Source organism: Vombatus ursinus, unplaced genomic scaffold (assembly GCF_900497805.2).
Source record: "Vombatus ursinus unplaced genomic scaffold, bare-nosed wombat genome assembly UNPS02014935.1, whole genome shotgun sequence".
Classification (NCBI taxonomy): domain Eukaryota; kingdom Metazoa; phylum Chordata; class Mammalia; order Diprotodontia; family Vombatidae; genus Vombatus; species Vombatus ursinus.
Window position 1 is genome coordinate 4,834,548 of NW_020954713.1, and position 22,103 is coordinate 4,856,650.

At 49.5% G+C, this 22,103-nt stretch overlaps 1 protein-coding gene across 3 annotated transcripts in view; it reads right to left on the reverse strand.

Moving 5' to 3' along the window:
• Window positions 1-9,332: 9,332 nt before the first annotated feature.
• ULK1 (unc-51 like autophagy activating kinase 1) overlaps window positions 9,333-22,103 on the reverse strand; it is a 54,368-nt gene continuing 41,597 nt past the window's right edge. For 2 of the 3 annotated variants that reach the window (XM_027844107.1, XM_027844106.1), the window contains exons 19-29: window positions 21,664-21,926; window positions 21,228-21,418; window positions 20,435-20,544; window positions 19,657-19,800; window positions 17,748-17,792; window positions 16,544-16,734; window positions 14,239-14,417; window positions 13,961-14,079; window positions 12,326-12,483; window positions 10,849-10,984; window positions 9,333-10,203 (exon numbers count right to left, since the gene is read on the reverse strand). In XM_027844107.1, the coding sequence (XP_027699908.1) occupies window positions 10,148-10,203; window positions 10,849-10,984; window positions 12,326-12,483; window positions 13,961-14,079; window positions 14,239-14,417; window positions 16,544-16,734; window positions 17,748-17,792; window positions 19,657-19,800; window positions 20,435-20,544; window positions 21,228-21,418; window positions 21,664-21,926 (1,592 nt within the window). In that variant the 3' untranslated portion in view covers window positions 9,333-10,147. The remainder of the gene's footprint in view (window positions 10,204-10,848; window positions 10,985-12,325; window positions 12,484-13,960; window positions 14,080-14,238; window positions 14,418-16,543; window positions 16,735-17,747; window positions 17,793-19,656; window positions 19,801-20,434; window positions 20,545-21,227; window positions 21,419-21,663; window positions 21,927-22,103) is intronic. The other variant, XM_027844108.1, reaches the window with a different exon arrangement.

Below are 22,103 nucleotides of genomic sequence, written 5' to 3' on the forward strand. Positions count from 1 at the left end.
GTCTGCAGTCTGGGTTCTCTACTCCTTTGGGACAGAAGCCAGTCCCACAAGCCACTTACTGCCCACTCAGGAGTCCCAGGGCTAGAGCTGAATTTAAAACACAACCTGGGGAGCCCCGGGGTGAGCAGAGCTATTGTCTAAAGGAGTCTTTGGGCCAATATTACAGCATTTTAGGAAATAGTGTTTGCTTTCTGAATATCCGGGGTAGTTTAAGGTTTGCTCTGGGGGAAAGGGAAGGGACGGGGAGTAGTTAACCTTCCCTTTTGCAGTCATTAAGAGCCTAGACAGCATTGTGCAAATGTCAAGAACTTCTGGTACTCCTGGAATGTAAAGGCTGAACTCTAGGGAGTCTTTTGTGTCAAAGAGAGGTAATGGAGGTCCAGAGATAGAGCAATATCTAGGGTGGAGTGACTGAGGCTCTACCCCAAGCACTCAGAAACTTAGAGGGCACCAACTGCTATACCCTTACCTGGTGCCCACTACCCTCACCCCCTAATGACTTCCTTGCTGGGCCCTGCCCTCATCGACTGGCAGCACCGTTCCTGGAGCATGGATTTTCCATGGCTACACACCTCCCCCCTCCCAGCCATCAAATCCCCACAGCATCCAGTCAACACTGTTGGTTGTCCTTTGTTCTAGAAGAGGACCGAAACAATTATCAAACAGTCTTGACTCAACGCTGTGCGAATTTGAAGGCTGGAAAGGGAGAAGTGTGTGGCCATTCCTAGGAGCCTCTGGCAACCCCTAGCTATCACACCCCAGGTGAGCTCCTCTCCATTTGCTCACTACCCTCTCTCTCAATCCAAATGCAAAAAATGCTGGAGAAGGAAAGGGACTTGCCCAGGGTCACACAGCAAATGAGTGGCAGAGATGGGATAGAACCCAGGTTTCCTGACTCCCAAGCCATTTTCTTTCCACTTCTTTCCATATGAGAAAAATTATATTAATAACCAATATCTGGGGGAGATTCAACTTCCCCCCTTCTTCCAAAGTCCAGACTTTAAGTTCAGTTTTTCTTTTGAAGGACTTCACTGATAATGAGATTGCATTGATTCTTCTCCATCTTGGTCAGACCCCCAAACTTGCAAGGAATTTAATTTAAAGCAGGGAAGTCCATTGTGTTCTACTCAAGCTTAACTGGACACAGATCCTTTTGTCTAGAGAGCCTAAGGCTGTGGTAGTCTGAGTTGAGATAATTTCTCTGTTCAAGGGTGATATATCACCAGCAGCCCCTCATTGCTTTGAAGAGTATATAAACTGAGCCCAGCTGCCATGATTGTCTTTGGTCTAAGAGAGATGGCCAAATGACCATCCTTTTATTAATAACCTGCTGGTCATGAAATGGTTAAATTACCCAGAAACCATCTCTCGAACCTTTTTAAACGTCAAACATAGTTCTGTGATTTGCTGTAGATAAGGTCATGTTGACTGGGGTGGGGCATACAGCAGCATTAGGGGTTCCCTTAGTGTCACCCCAGATGGTGATTAGGTATACATCTGATCCCAAAGGAATGAGGGTGGCCGTAGTGAGAACATGGGAGGGATGATAAATCATTCTTAGAGTGGTTTGTTCACCCCCCTGACCAGCCATCTTGCCTGATAGGCATGAGAATACCACCCCACCCCCCATCTTGGCATATAGCAGGTGCTTAATAAATAAGGATTGATTAAATGAATAAAGAATTCCCTGATAGGCATGAGAATACCTTGCCCCCCAGCACACTGCCACCCAAAATAGTTCAGCTGAGCCAGTTGCTATGGGGGAGGGGAGGGCAGCAGATAGAGACTAGCATGTCCTTTCCAGGACTAGCTGTGGGCACAGATTTGCCTCAAGCCCTGCAGACTTTGCTCCCCTTTTCCACTAGCAGCCCGCAAGGGGTTACACCAGTAACCAGCGCCTTCATACAAACCGTGCCTGAGTAACCCAAGCACAGATGTATAAACTGCTGATAGAGCTTCACATTAAGTCAAAGCCACTCCCCCTCTGCCTTAGGCACCCCAAGTCTCCATTAAGAGGCTCCCTCCTTACCCTTGTCCCACTGCACACTTCTTCCAAGCTTACTTCTTCAAGCTGATCCAAGCCTCTACCTGACTTAGACCCAGAACCTCACCTAGAACCTGACCCAGACCCTGATACTGACCCTAGACCTAAGTCCAGCTCCAAAAGCAGATCCAGACCTTGAACTAGACCTTGATCTAGATCCTGATCTAGAATTTGCCTGGCCCCTGATACTATACTTGACCTAGGCCAGATGGAATAGACCTAGATCCTGACCCAAACCTGTACTTGATCTTGACTCCTACCTTTTTTTTTGTTTTTGTTTTTTGTTTTGTTTTGTTTTTTTGTGTTTTTTTAAAGGCAATTGGGGTTAAGTGACTTGCCCAAGGTCACACAGCTAGTGAGTGTCAAGTGTTTGGTCTGAGGTCAGATTTGCACTCAGGTCCTCCTGACTTCAGGGCCGGTGCTCTATCCACTGCGCCACCTAGCTGCCCCATCTTGACTCCTACCTTGACCTTGACTGTGACCTTGGCCTAGATCTAGACTCTAATCCTGGGCCTGAGGTTGATAAGCCAGAGAGCATCCAGCAGAGAGCGAAGCCGGCTGGTGAAAAGCTGGGTCCCATGAGGCGTCACTGTTCAGCTTGCAGAATTATAAAATTGGGGGGCCCAAGGGGAGGATATGATCATAGTCACCAGGTATTTAAAGAGTTATGTGTTAGAGGGATGAGACTTAAGCTGTTTGGCCCCAGGAGGAAGAACCAGGAGCAATGAGTGGAGGCAGCAAAGAAACCACTTTAGACTTTAACCCAGCCTGGACCCAACTTTATGCCCAGCTCAGTTCACTATGAGCAGGAGGTGGGAGCCTCTGATGGAGACTCTAGTGCTCTCCTACTTGTGGCCCCATTTTAAGGTTCACAGTCATCATAGGCCCTGCCTATTCTGTGCCCAAGGCTAGGTACCACTCATGGACACCTATAACCCCAGAGCCTTCCAACAGATCACTGCCTTCTTAGAAACCCTCCTATTTGGTGGCAGCCTTCATTTGGGATGGGAGCTTGGTCTTTGTGCCAGCTTTCTGAGGCTACCCAGGCAGGTGGGCCACTCTGCTCAAAGGGCAAAGCTCCCACCAGAAAAATCCAGGGGCTCACCTGGCCTCAGGAAGGGGAGCAGACAGAGGCCGCACGCAGCAAATAGTCAAGAATGAATGCGACTGGCTCTCCAGGGTCACTTCATCCAAGACAAACTTGAGAATCGTGGAACCATCCAGGTCAGCACTTTTTAACAAACACTTTGGAATGATGGGGAGGGAGGATGCAGGCTAGGGGAGCAGAGTTCAGAACAAAAAGGAAACAAACATAGAATTCTTCTCTCCTCAAGGGACAGACTGGAGGGTTCAAAGCAGGGTTCTTGAAGTCAAGGCAGGGTTGACCGGCTACAGATTTGTTCTCTCTCGTCCTCCAAATAAAGCAGTTTCAGAAGCAGCCTTTGAGATCCAGCCAGAGGAATTGGGGGGTGGGGTGGGGGTAGGGAGGATGTAATGAAACCAGGGACCAGGAAACAGCCTTGACTCTGGGTCTAGAACGAGGTAAGGACAAGGTAAACCTTTTTTTTTTTTCTAATCATAGGAAAGAAAAATACCACCTAGGGCCATACAACTAAAAAGCAAGTTGTTACTTTAATAATAGCTCTTATTTCTATAGCCCTTCCAAGTCTGCAAAGTGCTTTACATATGTTAACTCATGTGAGAGTCACAACCACCCTGGGAAGTAGGTGCTGTTATCATCCCCATTTTACAGATGAGGAAACTGAGGCTGAGAAAGATTACATTGACTCATCCATGGTCATACAGCTAGCAAGTGTCTATGGAAGGATTCAAAGTCAGGTCTTTCTGACACTCCATTTTCCAGCTCTGGGCATTTTCACTGGGATGCTTTCCCTCCTCATCATCTCCTGGCTTCCTTCAGGTCCCTGGCGAGGGGAGGGGGGGATACGAGGTGTTTGAGGAGCACTAGCACCTCTGATGTGAGGGCTGCTGAACCTTTCTGGGGGCTGTTCATCCACGTTTGGTGTCCACCTGGCACTCAGCTTTCACCTGTGGCTCCAAGAAGCTGTAACATGTGCAGCGGTCACAATCCGCTAAACCATCTAGGTAGATGAGCTAAACCAGGTTGAAGGAATCTATCAGTGAGCTAGGAGGATGCCTACCCCAAGCATGTGAAGACTTCTCGGGGTTGGGGGCATGGATAGATGGGAACGATTTGTTCCAATGGCCATGAAGTTTGGTCAGGCATCGAAGACGCCAAGGTCTGCGGGGCCACTGCCAGTCATCCTGACTTTTGTCCTGCCCTGGTAAAATGGTATGAATAATGTCTTTTGACTCGTATATAAATTAGATTTAAGTGAGGCAGAGCTGCGGGAAGTCGCTGGCCTCCCTCTCTCTTCCAGAGTCATCCAACTGCAATGTCCAGACAAAAGTCAGGATGACTAGAGATGGCCCTGGATGCCTTGAATGACCTCGGCATCTTCGATGCCTGACCGAACTCTAAGCGCTCCACAGTGCCTGCCTCAGCCGCCTTCATGGCCTTGGAACAAATTGTTCTCATCCACCCATTCCACCAGGGGAAGTCTTTACATGCTTGGGGTGGACGTCTCCCTACATTACCAACAGGTTTGACGCCTGTTGCTTACCCACAACCTGGTTTAGTCTGTCAAGACGGTTTTATTAGGATGTGGTTGCCGGGCATGCTACAGCTTCTTGGAGTTACAGGTGAGAGCTGGGTGACATCTGTCACCCAGGGTAGATGAGTAGCCCTGAAAAGGGGTCAAGCAGCCCTCACATCAGAGGCGCTAAACCTCCCTGAACACCCCATACAACCCAAGGCAAGGAAAGGACAGAAGGGAAGCGAAGGGAAGCCAGGAGATGATGAGGAGGGAAAGCATCCCAGTGAAAATGCCCAGAGCTGGAAAATGGAGTGTCAGAAAGACCTGACTTTGAATCCTTCCATAGACACTTGCTAGCTGTATGACCATGGATGAGTCAATGTAATCTTTCTCAGCCTCAGTTTTCTCATCTGTAAAATGGGGATGATAATAGCACCTACTTCCCAGGGTGGTTGTGACTCTCACATGAGTTAACATATGTAAAGCACTTTGCAGACTTGGAAGGGCTATAGAAATAAGAGCTATTATTAAAGTAACAACTTGCTTTTTAGTTGTATGGCCCCAGGCATCTGGCCTGGGCCTTGAAGGGTAGAACTTCAATAGACCAAGATCCACCAATGAACAAACATTTATTAAGCACCTACTATATGCCAGACACCAGGAATACAAAGACAAAACTAAGATAGTCCCTCTCCTTGAAGAGCTTACGTTCTACTACGAGAATAACCAAACAAGCTTTTGTGCCAAAAAGCTGGGGTCACAAAGAAAAAGGAAAAAACAGGTTCCTTTCTAATTAATGGATGTGACCACATGCACACAAAAAGGTGTACAGATGATATGTGTCTCTGGCCCTTGCAGACGGGGGTGAGAAGTGCGGCGATTGTCAAAGTCCTCCTGGTGAGTCGAGTCTTGAAGGGAGGTGGAGGTGAGGAAGTGGAGTCACCAGAGAGAGTCAAAACACAAAGATGGGAGATTGGCATCGGATAAGCAAGCAGCCAGCATGGCTGGACCCGAGAGTGCCTGGAAGGGAGTCTGTAAGAAGACTGGAAAGACAAGAAGGCTGTCAAGAGCTTGAAATGTAAAACAGCAAGTTTTATTTTATACTAGAGGTAATAGAGAACCATTGAAATTTGAGTGGAGGATGTGGTTCAACTGATAGATGCTTTAGAAAAATCAGTTTTGTTGGGGCACTGGATAGAGTGCAATGGAGGGAGCACTGGAGTCAGGAGGATCTGAGTTCAAATTTGGCCTCAGACTCTTACTAGCTATGTGTGTCCCTGGACAAGTCATTTAACTCCAATTGCCTCTTTCCTACCCCTACTCCACCTAAAAAAAAAATCACTCCTATGGACGATAGATTGGAGGAAGGGCTACTTCAATTAGGAGGCTACTGCAGCAGTCCAGGGAGATAGCCCGTGAAGGCCAGGGCCCTTGGTGGGATTCAACAGTCACAGATAAGTGAATAGAGGACGTAATTCAAAATACACATTGTCGGGGGTCAGGGATTGGGGTGGGAGCACTAACAGCTGAGAGAATCAGGGAAGGCCTTCTGAAAGTGTTGGTGCTTTAGCCACAGACACTTCTCTAGCTGTGTGAACCTGGGTACGCCACATAACCTGCCTCAGTTTCCTCATCTGTAAAATGGGGATAACACCACCACCTACCTTTAGAATAAATGCAAAGTGCTTTACGTACCTTAAAGCAGGATGGTCAGGAAAGAGGTAACAAAGGTATGAAATAACGGTGATTGAGTTGTGAGTAGTGCAGAGGGAATGAAGCCGAATTGTTGAGGGAGGATAAGAATTCATAACTGAACTGACTGACTATGCACGGTGAATGAGAGCCAAGAGTCAAGGATGACACCCAGATTTAACGCCGAGTGTCTGGAGGTATCCTCCGAGTGAAGAGGAAACTGGGATAAACCAGGCGGAGGCGTCTAGCAGCTGGTGATGGAGAATTGGATAGCTTCTATGTGCCACCGTCTTAAGTGTTTTACAATTCTCTAATCTGATCCTTAAAGTCACCCTGGGAGGTAGGTGCTCTTACTATCTCCTTTTTACAGTTAAGGAAACTGAGGCAGACAAAGGTTGTGATTTGCCCAGGGTCCCACAGCTAGTATGTGTCTGGGGCTGGGTTTGACTCCAGGCCCACTGCTCTATCCACTAAGCCACTCAGCTCAGGAGAAATGAAGGCTGGATATGTATTGTTCAGTCATTTCAATTGCATACAACGCTTCACGAACCCACTTGGGGTTTTCTTGGCAAAGATACTGGTTTCCCATTTCCTTCAGCTCATTTTACAGATGAGGAAAATGAGGCACACAGGAATTAAGTGCTTGCCCAAGGTTGCATAACTGAAGTGTCTTGAGGCCAGATTGGAACTCGGGTCCTCCTAGCTGTGTGACTCTGGGTAGTCACATAACTTGCCTCAGTTTCATCTGTAAAATGGGGATAATAACAGCACCTACCTTTAGAATAAACGCAAAGTGCTTTACGTACCTTCAAGCAAGATAGAAAGTAATAAGGACTGCAGGAATGGTACTCTGTGCACTGTGCAAAGATGAAGGCTGGATATGTAGCGTTTGATAAATGCTTGTAACTTGCTTTAAGTCATATAGCTAGTGTGGGAGGTATCGGGAGTCTTAAAAAACACAAACCTCCAACAATTTCAAATCAGTTTATTTACTTAAATTGATATTACACAATTCAAAGAAAAAAAAAGGGGGGGGTCACACAAACAGAACCTTAGAAAAAAAACACATATCAGGCATTAATTACCATGAAGAATAACCGGATGTCCTTTCCACGCAATCCTGAAACTACGCATTCATGATTAGGCCAAGGGCTCTCAACACTTATCAAGACACTAGTAACACACAAACGTGGCCACAGACACAACTCTGAACATGGAGGACGGCAGCAACAATCCCCATGCTGCGCTTCCCTGTTGAGAAGTTTGCATTCCATAACGGACTACTGATCACCAGGGAAGGTTAACACGCTACATGCAGATAGGTGAATATGTTGCCAAGGTTATGGCAACAGAAACAGCGCCCCCCACCCCCATCTTAATTCCAAGCAGTGGCAAACAATTTCAAGTATTGAGAAAAAAATATATGTGTGTATATACATATATGTATATACATACCTATATGACTCTTACATATACATATATGTATGTATGTGTATATATATACATGTATAAAATTTGTAAACCACTTGTGGGGGAAGGCAATGAGTCTATATATATAATATATATACACACACATTTGTGTATATATACATATATGTATATATATATATGTGTGTGTGTGTATATACACATATAGGTTGAATGGGGACTCTTGCAGCAATACATTCAAGTAATGTGAAGCAGAGGTGGGGAATGGGTTCCAGGTTGACCAACTCCCATGGCTTTAACTTCTCAAGCACACAGCAGGGCCCTATACCTGAGCTGGGGCCTTGGGACAGGGGCCACTACTCACTGTCTTTCAGGTTTGTGGGGAAGTCCCCACTACCTGCCCTAGATGGAGGTACTCCAAGAAACTGGATTCATGGGTTGGGGAGGGCAGGAGCCCCAGGCCATGACCATTGGACCCCTTTTAACCGGCTGCCAAAGACCTAGAAGTTGATGGGCTCCATTAGAAGGTCTCAGTCAGTGAAGGTGTTCCTGGGATGCAGGGCAGGAAGGTCCCCTCAGTGAGTGTTAGGGCCAAACACAGGCTTTAGGGAAGTTTCTTGCATATATTGTTTTTTAATGGCACAGAATGTGCAAACTAACATCCATATTCTGTCATGGCCGGGGAGTCACCAGTCACCCAATGAGAGCATGCGTGGGAAAGAGGTGGTCTTGAAGGCCATCCCCTCAGAGGTTCACACAATACTGCTGCCAGGACCCCGTGTTCAGAGAAGACTGAGAGGCCACCGAGCTCACACCCAATGGACATGCGGCTTTTCATTCATGCATCCACAGCCAGTCAGGCCCCAGCGCCAATCACTCCAAGCAAACACACTCAAGTCATTCAACCATGGTGTCATTTTGGCTCCAAAGTCTCATCAGAAAAGAAACATTGAGCTTTCCCTCACACAATCACACAAGCACCCACACACACCCAGTCCCCACCCAAACCCCACCCCACACTTCCAAACAACAAAAAGAAAACCAAAACTCTATATAAAGTTTTTTTTTCTTTAAAAACACTTTTTTTTTTTTAGGTCTGAAGTGTGTGAGAGATTTTTCAACGTCTGTTCTGAAATTAGAAAGCCTGGAGGCTTTATATTCATACTGTCTGTCCTTTAAAGAACATTAAATTAAAAGGACTGTATCTCTTCTCTTGGAACGGCAGGTCCCAAGCTGGCACAGTGTGGTGCTCATCTGTTGTTTCCATCACAAGTACAGGATACAGTTCTGTTAAATACACACAACATACACACACTCACACACACATTTTTTTATATATATATATATATGTACACGCTCGTAGTGCAATATAGTAACTGGAGGTGTGAGGGGAGTAAAGGGGAGAAGATGACAGTTTTTTCTAGCAGTCAGTATGGTTGTAGGGAACCTGTGAGGCGTGATCAAAGGGTCCTCCTCTCCAACCATGGTGTGTAAAGTGCTCCTTCCGATTAACAAAGCTAGTATGGGTTGGCTTAGTGGCTTTTTTTTTAAACTTTTTTAATTCCCCTTAAAGTCAGATTAAAAGCAAGAGATGACGTGCATTCTCATTTGGGCTCATTTGAGCATGTTGAGGATGAAACCACTGAGAATATGCACATTTTGGCGTGAAGAGATCCAGCACACAAAAACGGTCCAAGTTCTTGAGGCGAAAAGTCAGTCTTTGCTTTGGTTCCCCACCCATCCCGGGTGGCTCCAGCCCTGGCCATCTGCAGGTTGGTAGTTTGCTGCTGGAGCACCAGGTGGGGGCAGAGCCATCTTGGAAAAGTGATTGACTGGCAGAAAGCATGGGGAGCGGGGGAAAGAGGAGTGGGAAAAGTAACTGGCCTGGTGTCAGGGTTTCATGCTTGGGGTTCCCTCCTTGTGTCCCAGTGTCCACTGCCTGCAACGGACATAGCATTGGAGGGGCCCGACCCCTGGAAATGGTAAGATAATGATGTAGCAGCGTGACTCTCTTCAAAGGACAAGGGGCAGTGGGGACGGAAATTCTGTGATCTCCCTCAGGGAGAGAAACACCTCCCCCTCTCGTGGGGTGGCTGCGCCAGCTGTGACTGACTGTAGTTACTTCTAATCTCCTTTGCTCTGTTCCTGGGAGGGAGGCAGAAGTCACAGGGCTCCAAAACTGGGATGTGGATTCTTGGAGACAGATCCGAAAGCCTTTGTCCCGACAAGTCTGTCTGGCCGAGACTGCAGACACGATGCAGCCCAAACTGCTGCCAGGAACTGACCCACAACTGGCGAGTGGGCGGACAGCTGTCCCGTGAAGCATAAGAGGTTGGTGGGTGGGCAAGAGGAGCTGCACGGGGGGTTAGGCACAAATGCCAGACAGCAGGGCTGAGAGTCTCCGCTCAATACACATCTTGCCTGTGGTCGGGGGGAAGAAAGAAGACAGTGACTCTCTACAACTGGGTAGACTGAGGCAAAAAAGCAGGAGGAAAAGGGGGAGGTGGCAAAGGGGAGTGTGGTGGCTGAGACATTTAATAACCACAGGGTGTGAGGATGGGAACCGAGGGCCCAAGGTATGCCATGGTACCTTTCCCAGAAGACAGATGGTGCACACCCTGCCTAGACAGTGCCAAGATGAGGCACAGGGGAAAAAAAAGAATGTTAGGTGGCAGTCACTCACTAGACCTTGTGTGACCCCAGGCAAGTCAGTCTCTTAGAGAGTGGGAAGACATGACCTCAGACGTCCCTTCCAGATTTAACTGTACAATCTATTCCCAGAAAACTGGGCAGGGCTTGCCTGGCTCTCACCTTCCTTCACCTCTGGTTCTGGCCTTTCCTTCCCCTCAGTCTGGGGACTGCCCTGGGAAGATAGTATGCCTCGGTGGACCTGGCACTGAACTTGGAGTCAGGAAGACCTGGGTTCAAACCCTGCCTCACTATGCTACTCCAGTATAGCTCTCATCTCAGTCTAAAGTGGAGCTGGTGGGATACCCTGGCTCTCAGGGTTTGCCCATGGTCCGCTTGGGGCAGCTTTGGTGTGCGCCACAATGCACCTCAACTCACATTTGTTGATGTTGTCAATGTCTGCCTGCTCTGTGAGGATCTGCTGGAGGCCCTCCATGAGCAGCAAGGCCTTGTGGTAGCGCTGCACGCAGTCCTCTCGGTGATGGAACATCTCATCCAGGGCTGCAGAGCGCACCTACGGAGAGGAGAGGCAGGAGAGAAGTGAGGGACCCAGCACCAGATCCGCTCTCCTCATCCGCTCTCCACCAAATTGCTCCCCTCCCATCCCCTACAGGTAGCCTTCTGAGAAACCTGAGGGCCTCTCCCTTCATCTCACAGCCTCTATGACCTCCATATTGACCTGCCAGTAGCAAGGCCGGGTTCAAATCACATGTACTGGAATAGGCTGCTAGAAGGGGTGGTAAGCTTCCCATCACTGGGAGGTCTTCAAACAGAAACTGGATGACCAGGATAGAGACTGGACCTCTACCAATATATGTCAGTTAGCACCTTTCCTGCATCTTAAGAGTCTTACAGCTGCCTCTTACATGGTAGTTTGTTTTTATTTTGGTACCTGTGATGTTAGCATCGGGAATTCCTGGATGAGAAAACTCCCACCACCAACGCAGGTTGGCCCTCGAGTCTCTTGAGAGAACTGCCTCGAGCCCTGCGAGTTATGGGACTTACCCAGGGTCCCCGTCCCTGTGACAGTATGTCAGGAGACACGGGAACCCAACTCTTCCGGGGTTTGAGGGCAGCTGTCCATCCATGCCTTTTAGGGCACGATGTCAGGGGATTCCTGTTCAAGGTGGACCACAAGCTCTAAGTGACCTAAAAGGATCCTATGAATGTACTTCTGGGCTCTGGAGAACAATCCTGGGGTCCAGCCCAACACACCGGGAGGGAAGTAAGGCAGTGGGGCATACTGGAGACAGTGCCGTATTTGGGAGCTGGGAAGAAGGGACCTCAAAAACCGGCCTCCAAAACATACGGACTCAGACCCAGAGCAAATGGTCTAACTTCTCAGTGCCCCTGGTTCTTTAAGACTAAGTCCCAGGTGTTGCTTATCTCCATCAGGGAAAGGGTTTTCTATGCCTGGAGTTAAAGACACACACACATATACCCCAAAAAACTGCAGATACTAAAAGCACCCATCTCTCAGGGGTTGTGTGAGCAGGTGTCTCCCCAATTAGAATATAAGCTATTGAGGGCAGGGTTTGGCACAGCCCCCTGCACATAGGCGGGGTTTAATTAAGATTTTCAGATTGAGAGTGAAAGTTCCCATGATACCCTCTGCGTACCTTATGGCACTTCACAGAGTGTTCCCAGGCTTAGGAGTTTTAAGCTGTGCTGACTTTTGGGATATTTTGTTGTATGTTACGGGGGGCAGCAGGGTGCACTGGCTCAGGTCAGCCAGAGGACCTGGACACAAATCTAGGACCCCTTAACTACTGAAACCCCCCCCCCCACCCCTGTGTGGAGCCCAACCAGGATGGCAGAAGCCTGGATTTGGGGTGGGGGGAAAGGAGACCCATACCGTCTGCACAGCGTAGTTGAAGATCAACTTCTCAGCAGTGATGCTGTTGATTCGGTCCATGAGCCTCTGCTTATCCAGGAAGAATTTCTGCAGCTGTAGGTTCAGGCAATGGCAGGATGATACACTCGACTTATAAAGCTCGTTCAGTTTCCGCACGACTGCAGCCGAGTAAGTAAAGGACAGAGACAGGGTGGGGTCAGCCCCAGGCCCTGGATGGAGCACCTCCTTCCCCTGGCCCCGAGGACCACCCACCCCGGGAGGCTGGAGCCCCTTCTGCCCGTGGTCATGGCCCCCTGCCCTGTTCCAGATGCCCACCCTGTGCTGCAGAAGGGAGGGAGGGAGCATGGGCACAGGTGGGTGAACGTGTATGTGTAAGAATGCTATGTATGCATGTATGTACGACTGTGACTGTGTGTATATGTGTGTTGGGTGTGTGTATGTGTGGGAGAATGTATGTATGTGTGAGAGAATGTGTGAATGTGTGGGAGTATGTATATGTGAGAATGTATATGTGTGTGTTCAGTATGTATGTGTGACAATGTATGTGTGTATGATTGTGTGTGTGTAAGTGTATGTGTAAGAGTATGTATGTGTGAGAATGTGTGAAAATGTGAGTGTTAGAGTAAGCCCAGGCAAGATTTTGACTCAGCACGCCCCGCCCTGCCCAGGTGCTGAGAGCGGATTGGCACGGCCCCGGATGGTGTGATGGAGGCACAGGAAATGCAGCCAGGCCCCACAGGCTGGGCCAGGAAGAGCTAAGGCAGTACCACCGTCACAGGCAGAGGATGGTCGATGCACCAGTAGCCCCTGATTTCTCCCTATTGCACCCAGAGCTGCACAGATGGGCTCACCTTTGGATTAGAAATTTGCATTCAAAATGACCTCCCTTCACTCTTGGCAGAGGTGGGGGGCTATGGGTATAGAACACCGTATACCCCATCAGACTGAGCATCACTTACAGTTTTGCTGAATTGCCCTTTTCCTTCCTTCTCTTTTACTTGTTGTTATAAGGAATGTCTCTCTGGGTGAGGGAGGAGGGCAGGACTAGATTGGCCACCAAGGCCCCTCTGAACCCAAGATCCCTGCAAGCTGCAGATGGAGGCGTACACAGGGCAACACCCAGCACGCCCTAACTGTTGGTCCTGAGGGACAGGAGCCCTCCTCCGGGATTCTTAGTCACTCCTACGAAGCAGTGGAGGGGAGGAGGGACGTGGGATGTGATCAACCTCAACACATTTCTGGGCAGCCTCCCTTCCTCTGGTGTTAAGATCCCTGTTCACACTCTTTTTTGTGGGTGTCCCACCTCAGACGCTCACTACTAACTAACTGTGTCCTAGGTTCCACATTTGAGATGTGAAGGGGTTGGATTGAGATGGCCTCTGAGGGCCCTTCCAGCTCTATGTATGACCTTACGGGATGGCATCTCCCTGCGCCTCAGTTTCCTTATCTGTAATTGGAGGCTGAAATCCAGTTGAACTGGATGGCCTCTGAGGGCCCTTCTGGCTTTAAATCCTATGAATGAACGTGCTCACCAGGTGACATGGGCAGGTCTGGGTATATCTGTAACGTCCCCGTGTCTAATCTGTTTGCCCTAAAACATTCTCCACGGGGGACAAGAGCGGGGCTTGGTCTTACCTTGCTTGACGGTGGAGGACAAGCAGAGTTTTCCAGCTTTGATCTGTTCGATAGCCATCTGCAGGCCAGAGGACAGCAGCTCAGCCACCTTCAGATACAACACCAGCTGTTCTGCGTAGCTGAGGGGAAAGAACCAAAGTGTCAAGTGAACCCAAGTCAGATCCCGGGCTTGGGGGCTGGACAAGTGGCCCAGGAGAGAACAGCCTGCCCTTGGGTGTTCGGGTGGCCCTCAACTCAGCCCCCGTCTGCTCTGGTCTACATCCGCCAGGACCGCTGACCTCCACTCTCGGCTCAGCAGGCTGATCTGGTCGGCCACGATGCTCTCCTGCAGCTGGTACTCAGAAGCCACGGAGCTGCCCATCTCTCCCGTGCTGCCCTTGGCAGAGGCCATCTCCATGACACAGTGGACAAAGGCCAGCGTGAATCGAAGACTGCGCAGGATGTCTGTGTGCTCTTGCTGGAGGAAGAAAAGAGAGACTGGGCTTAGGAGTGGGGAGAGGAACCCAGGTATGCTGGCTGCAGGGCCCAGAAACACCTCCATCCAGTGCCCACCTTCCTCCTCTGCTTGCACCAGATCTGAAACACTATCCTGTTTCACAGGATACAGGGCTCCTTCCATAGCATCCATTCTGACTTACAACCCCATGAAAACCAAAGGGGGTTTGGCTTAAACACTGGCCCAGTCAGGAAACCAATGTAAAATTCTGAGCACTCCTATAGCTGCTCCCCTCCGTCTTCTGAAATTCCTTGCTTCCCTCAAGCCTAGGCTGAAGCATCACTTTCTTTCTTTTTTTAATAGTATTTTATTTTTTCCAATTACATGTAAAGAAAGTTTTCAACATGAACTTTTATAAGATTGAGTCCCAAACTTTTTTCCCCTTCCTCTTTCCTCTCTCCCCTTACCACTCCCTGAGATGGCGAGCAGTCTGATATAGGCTATACATGTACAATCATATTAAACATATTTCCATATTAGTCATGTTGTGAAAGAAGAATCAGAAAAGGGAAAAACCACAAGAAAGAAAATAGTATGAAGCAACTCTTTCTACATGAAATCTTTCCCAATTCTTCCCTCCCAAACTACTGTGTGTGTGTGTATTCTCATTCATTCTCCCCTCCCAAAAAGTCAGTTCTTTGAAGACAGGGTTCATTTTCATCCTTCTTACATGTATTTCCACGGACTAGCACAACCCCTGCACATAGCAGGTACTTAATACTTGATTCCTTTCTCTCCTTGGAGGTGGGTTGGGGCTAGGCAAGAAAAGCTGGAGAACAGAGAATGATTCTTTCAAGAGCAGAAACTTCCTGCCCCCTCACTTTGGGTCATCCAGAGGCCAATCAGACAACATTGAAGATTAGCCAGGCTTCTCCCTCCTGTTCTCTGCCTTTTAAATCTGGGAGACGAGAGTTAACAACGTCCTAACTCCCATTTCTACAGCCCTTTATGGCTTATAAAGCCTTTCTTCCCAGCAGCCTTAAAAAGCAGACGAGTGTGTTATCACCTTCACTTTTATCTATAGGGGAAACTGATGCTCAGGCTACGGGGTTGTCCTTCTAAAGTAAGCCAGGAAAGAACTATGGAGTTTGACTGCAGATCGAAGCATACTATTTGCTATTTTTTTCATTTGTTTTGTTTTGTTTCCTCTTTCTGGTGGTTCCTCCTATTGGTTCTAATTCTTCCTTACAACATCACTAATGTGAAAATATATTTAATAGGAATATATATGTATAGCCTATATCAGACTGTATGCCATCTTGGGGAGGGGGAGAAAAATTTAACACTTAAAAGCTTATGAAAGTGATTGTTGATAAATCAAAATAAATTGTAAAAAATTAAAAAAATAAAATAAAGCCAGGCTTTGGGGACAGGGGAAAAACTCGGTTTCAGGGCCAAAAGAACACAGGCAGAAGACACCAAAAGAAATTAGTGGCTACCCAAAATACGGCAATCTAACACTCACACACCTATGGGGATTGGCCACTACGGTCTACATGGCATTCCCTGATTGTTACTGGGGAAGGATGAGCTTGCGAAAGTCACTTGACCAAGGTTACATAGTAAATAACTGGGCTAGTCCCAAACAACTAGGGAAGGAAGCCTGGGAAGGTTGGAGGTGTCAACCACCCTTTCCCAAGGCCACAGAGGACATGCTGAATGTACCTGGTTCCATCACTAACCCTCCTCTCTAACCCTTGTTAATGAAGCAAGCAAGGTGCAGGGGGAGGAAATTTGGGCTCCTGGGGCTGGAGGACTCCTAGACTCATCCCAGACAAGTCTAGGAAGGCAGATCTTGCCTTCCCCTCACACTGGGAATTGCCCTTGGGCCCCTTCTCTCCCTCCCCTCCCCCCCAAATACAGGATTAGACAGATCAGGCAGGATGGATAAAAATACTCCCTCCCTCCCAGGAAGAAAGCGGCTGGACAGGGAAGATGAGAATTTCAGGCACAATCTAGCCAGAGAGCTTGTTCTAAATTAAGCCTTTTCCCTCCCCCTCCTCCCTTTCTTTCTTCAAGGTGACTCATTCTCCCCCCACCCACTCCCATGCAAGCTCTCAGGGTTAACCCATCCCTTGCTGCCTCACCTCCATGAGCGTCTCCTCAGGCAAGTCAGGGGCCTCAAAGGTCACGGCCCCCTCGAGGTTGGCAGTGATGGGATCGGTGAAGCCGTAGCAACGCAGATTGGCCGGGGCCTCCGCTGCCTCTCCTCCCATGCCAGGGATCAGATGGCGACCACTGAAGGAGCCGCCCGAGCTCTGGGAACTGGAAGAGCCCACTGGTGGAGAGAGGAGGGAGTCCCGGGTGAGGTCCCCAGAGATGCCCAATGGTACTCCTAAGCCCACCCTGCCAGGCACAGAGAATCTGGGTCATGGGACTGTCCTCCTAAAGCAAAGCTCTGGGGGCAGGGAAGGAGCTGAGCTGTGGGGCTGAAAGAAATTGGAGGCTAGCCAAAGTATGGGAATCCAATACACACCTGCAGGGGCTGGCCACCAAGTCTAATGAGCTGGGGAAGGATGGGGACCACAAATCTTGCTTGTGGAGTCTTTGGAGGCATCTTTCTTTACATGTATACCTACCCTCTCCCTACTACCCACAATGCCCCACAATGCCAGCCCGTTCCCCTGCCCAATGATTTTGTTAGCAGCTGAAGACGGCTTGGGGAAAAAATTATTGCCCTGTCTTGCCATGCAGGGAGATAGGGTGTCCAGAGCAGAAGTTTCCTTCTTGGGGAACACATGCCTTTAACTGCCCCTGCTCTGCCTCTCCCTATCCCTCTGTCGCAGTGAAGACTCCAGGTCCCCCAAGTTTCCCCAGGGAACTCCCCTAATATGTCCTACAACCCACTCCTGGCCATCCTACCAGGCTTCTGTCCCTTAGGGGAGATGTGGGAATGCATAGAAGCATGGGGCAGAGATCTCCCAAGTTCTCTGAGGACCTGCCCCAACCCTTCCCTTTTTATCTTCCTTGCCAAATGCCCTCTTATCTTTTCTCTTCTGGTCCTCCTTTCTTTCTCCCTCTTTCCTTCCTCCTCTTCATGCACCAGGGGGCTTGGGCCATGATACAGTATTTCACAATATTCCACATTCCCCAAACCATTGCCCCCTTTTTCCCTGGGTGAGATGGAGGGAGATGAGCTATAGGGTCCCAGCCTGCAGGGAGAGAACTCTGCCACTGCTTCAGGTACAGACTCATGCCTCACAATGGGCAGGGGCACAGGTTCCGCCTCGCCTGGCATGTCTGGGCATCAGCAAGGCAGGTAAAGAGATGCTACTTATTCTGTGGACTCACGGAGGGTATCTGCATGTGTGTGAAGGAGAGGCAGCCAGCAGGGACCTAGGAGAATAATACATTCCCGGAGGGGATATGGAGGTTAAGTCACGGAACTCAACGGGCATGAAAGAGAGGCAAGGGGGGGTGGAGAAGCCCTTTTTCCCAAGGCAGAGGTCAGGATCTGGAGCCTGCCGGCAGAGACACCAGGTGACTGTGCCAAAGTTCAGATCCACTCAGAACCAGCACCAGGCCCGGCGTGGATGCCGTTCCACTTCCACACCAATAATGTGTCGGGCATACTGCCTCGTGAAAGCCTGTCCCATAAGGAGCAGCTAATGATAATGGCCCAGTAGATAGAAAGCAGGGTTTCCAGTCAGGAAGACCTTCTGGGTTCAAGCCCATTTTTTCTTTTTAAAAAAGCACTTTAAGGTTGTTTCCCTCCCAAGTGCTTGAGATATGTGAATGCATTCATTCCTCATAACTCTGGGAGGTAGAGGCTGTTCCATATCTCCATTTTACATGTGAGGAAACTGAGGCAGACACGCAATCATAAATCTAGAGCTGAAAGGGACCTTAGAGGCTTTTTTAGTTCAAAATCCTCATTTTATACATAAGGAAACTGAGACTGAATTTGGAACCAGGCCTTCCTAAATCCAGGCCACTGCCTTCAGGTTCTTTAAAGAATCAGTCTATGAAAATAACCAGGGGTCATGGGGGGGGGTGCCCCTAACCTGTGATCCAAAACACCAATTTAGTTTTTAGTGGAAAAATGAGTGATTAGACAAGTTTCTGAACCAGCACTTAAAATGGGCCTTAACAACCTGTCACGGTCCTCCTCACCCTGATGAAGCCCCAAATTCAGTAAGAATCTACTAGGCTCTCTCGCATGGACCTTCCCCAAGGTTTCAAGGGCTTTCCTTATAGCCATGGTATTAAAGTTATATTATCCCCATGTTCAAACCTAGGTTTGATCAAGTAAGTGTAGACTGTCTCCATGTGATTGGGATGGCAGGGGGGAGGGCAGGGTTGAAGGAGGGGTAAAGGAATCTTCACCCCAACTCCCTTCTGTATACCCCTTGAATTTAGGGCCATGGTTAGCATACAGTAGGCACTTAATAAATGCTCATCAGTTGGTTCTAAGGAAAGCCAGCAGCTCCTGGGCTGGGTGTTTAGAGGCCTGGCTTCTCTCTTTGGAAATCTGATTTCCCCACTCAGGAAATGGACTCAATAGTCTTCTGTTCCCCATCCAACCTCCTAGACCAATCAAGATGTCACCTCAGGTTCTGAGAAATTCAGCCAGCCCCATTATTCCCTGTCACGTATCCTACGTGCCAACCAATGTGCTGCTGGCTATGTGACTGGGGCTCACCTCCCACCACCTCCCTCCCCTCTGCTTCCAGCTACAAAAGAGATAAAGCACTTAACATAGTGCTACTTTACATAGTCCTACTGCACACAGTAGGAGCTTAATAAATGCTTGTTTCCTCTCCTCCACATTCCAGCTCCCTCCAAGGCTGAGCTCAAGGCAAACTCCTGCAGGAAGCCTTTTCAAATGTTCATGCCTATGCTCATCTCCTTTACATGCTGTAAACCCCACAGAAGACTATAAACTCACTGAGGGCAGGGATTACTTCTCTGGTTTGTCTCTGTATCTAGCAGGACCAGATGTTCATACACTGAGAGCTTGAAGCAACCCTAATGTTTCAGATGAGGGCCCAAAAGGCCCACGGTTCGACCAAAGTCCCACTAGCCACAGAGGCAGGGACCCCAAACAAGCCCCAGAGGCGGGGACTGGGTCTACATCAGACTGAAGTGAGCCTAGGGGCCCAGGCTGGAGCATCCACAAGAGATAGCAGAGGTCATAGCAGCCCCAGAAGAACCCAAAGCCGGAGATACCAGAGAGGTGGGCTGCAGAGAGCACCCTTACCTGAGAACATCCGGGTCCGAGGGAGCTGGGGTGGGGTTGTGCCACTGGGAGGGGAGCCCACTGTGAATATGACAGGGGAGGGGCTGGAAGCGCCCCCGGCCCTCGCCCCTGGGAGCAGGTTCCCTCCATAGCCAGCAGAGGGAGCTGAGGCAGAGAGGACAAGTACAGGTGGGTATAGACCAGGTCCCAGAACAATGTCAACCACAGATATAATACCCCTCCCTCACCGAGGGTCTTCCTGAATAACTACAGCTAAAGTCTCTCTCCAGCAGGAACTAAATAAACTCTTCCTCAACTGACCCTCATCTCTTTCAAAACTCCACTCAGGACCCGCTTCCTCCAAGCTCACTGAGCTCCATCTCACTATCAGACATCTGCCTCAGTTTCCCTGGGGATCAGACTGAAAAGGAAAGTGAGGCCCACGCCACATGCCCAAGGTCACGGAGGTAGATCTGGAGCTGAATGGGACACCCCAGAAGCTTCCTGGTTCAAATCCCTCCTTCCACAGACGGAGAAACTGAGGCCAGTAAAGAGTAAGAGATGTGGCGCAGTTCACATATGTAACGTCAGACCGCGTCATCAGAAATCTACAGCTGAAAGGGGCATCAGAGGCTTCCCAGTTCAAACACCTCTCATTTTAGAGGGCAAGTGACTCGCCTGGTAATGTAGGCAACTCCAGACCTCATGCTCCTTCTATCAGACTTTGCTGCCTCTGGGGGTCCCCCCGGGACAACTGATTTTCATACAGTCTAGGCAGCCCCCGTTCAGCCCTCCTCACCGATCTCCATGGGCTTCTCCTGAAGGCTTTCATTGCTCCCTGTATCAGGGGCCTGGGACCCAAACGCAGCTTTGAGGAGCAGGTCAGTGAGACGGCCAGTGCTAAGGGACCTGTGGGGATAGGGATCCAAGGCTCAGAACTTGGCAGGAACAGCAACCCAGGGGGCAGAGAGCCAGGGACCATGCCAGGGGAGGATCAAGTTACTTCAGTCCCTCTAATATCACCCTAATATTCATCATGATACGGGCTAGCCCCGGTATTGGGACCTGGGGTCTCTAGCTTCAGGGCAGGGGACCCCAGCAGGTCCTGAGATCCACAGCAAGCTAGATTTCTCCACTGTCTCTTCTAACCTCTCCAGAGAGACCTAGTCTTGTTCTGCAACTGCCCCTGGCTCAGCCTTCCATAAGCCCCCTTCTCTACCAACTCAGAAATCAATTGTGTGTTTAAATGACCACTTTGTCTTATTTTACAAAGGAGGAAAGTGAGGCCTAGAATAGGGAAATCACACAGCCCATTAGTGGCAGAATCAAGGCTAGAATTCAGTCATGGGCTCTGACACACCAGGGCTGAGCAGCCAGTAAGTGGTAATGGCCTACTGGAAGCGGCTGGATAAGGGAAAAGTTAAATACACATATGTGGACAGATACGCATCCAAACAGGGAGGAGTTCAGAGGCAAGAGGTGAATTTATAATAGATACAGGAGTGCCAGCCCCTGTCCCAATCCCAGCCATGGGGCTACCAGGGCCTTCCCTAGCCAAGGGGTCTAGTTTCTCCCTTCCGCAGCTCCCCCACCTGCCAAAGGGTCCCTTGATCTCTTCCATGGGCCTCAAGCCCAGGCTGGGTGGGCTCTGGAAGTGGCCCATCTCTCGAAGGTCAGGCAGAGTCCTGTTCCGTGTTGGGGTCACCATTACCCCTTGATGGGCCAGGAGAGTAAGCAGGTTCTGAGAACTCGGTGTCTTGGGGAACTCAAAAGCAGGTACAGCCTAGATAGGCACATGGCAATGTTGAGACTGTGGGTCTTCTCATTCCTGTCTTCCAATTCACCGTCCCAACCATCACCGCCCTGGCACCCTGCAACCCCAGCCTCTACTTTGTCTCCCTCCACCCTGCCGCTAAGGGGCTTCCTGACCCTGTCACCCCAAGGATGGCAAACACCCAATTATATCCTCCCCTATTTACACCCCAAGTCCAAGATCCAGCCTCAGACTGCCCCCAAACATCCAGTTACCTTGGTTGGAGAGCCCATGATGGGGGGCAGGGGGTTCCGCTGCATGAAGTCAGGCAGCTTCGGGGATGCCCTGAGGGTCCGGCAGGGCTGCAGCCCATAATGCTGTTGGGGAGGACTAGCCTGGGGGTAAGCAAAGGGGGCCACCAGAGGGTCTGTGGGAGGCTTCGGCAGTTTGGGCCTCACCGCGTGCAGGTCAGAGAGGTTAGGGGCGCTGTGCAGACGGTAGCCCAGCCCCCTGGGAGAATGTTCTGGGAGGGAGGTGCCTGAGGGAGAGAAAAACATAGCTTCAGCCTCCTTCTGCAAGGAGGGACCGCTTCTCCAACAACCCTTCCCTAACTAAACTCATTTTAACTCCAATCTCTCCTTCATTCCTTGGTATGGCTGGGGAAGATCCCCACCCCACCACTGCAAAAGAATCCAGAATCCTAAGACCTGAGTTT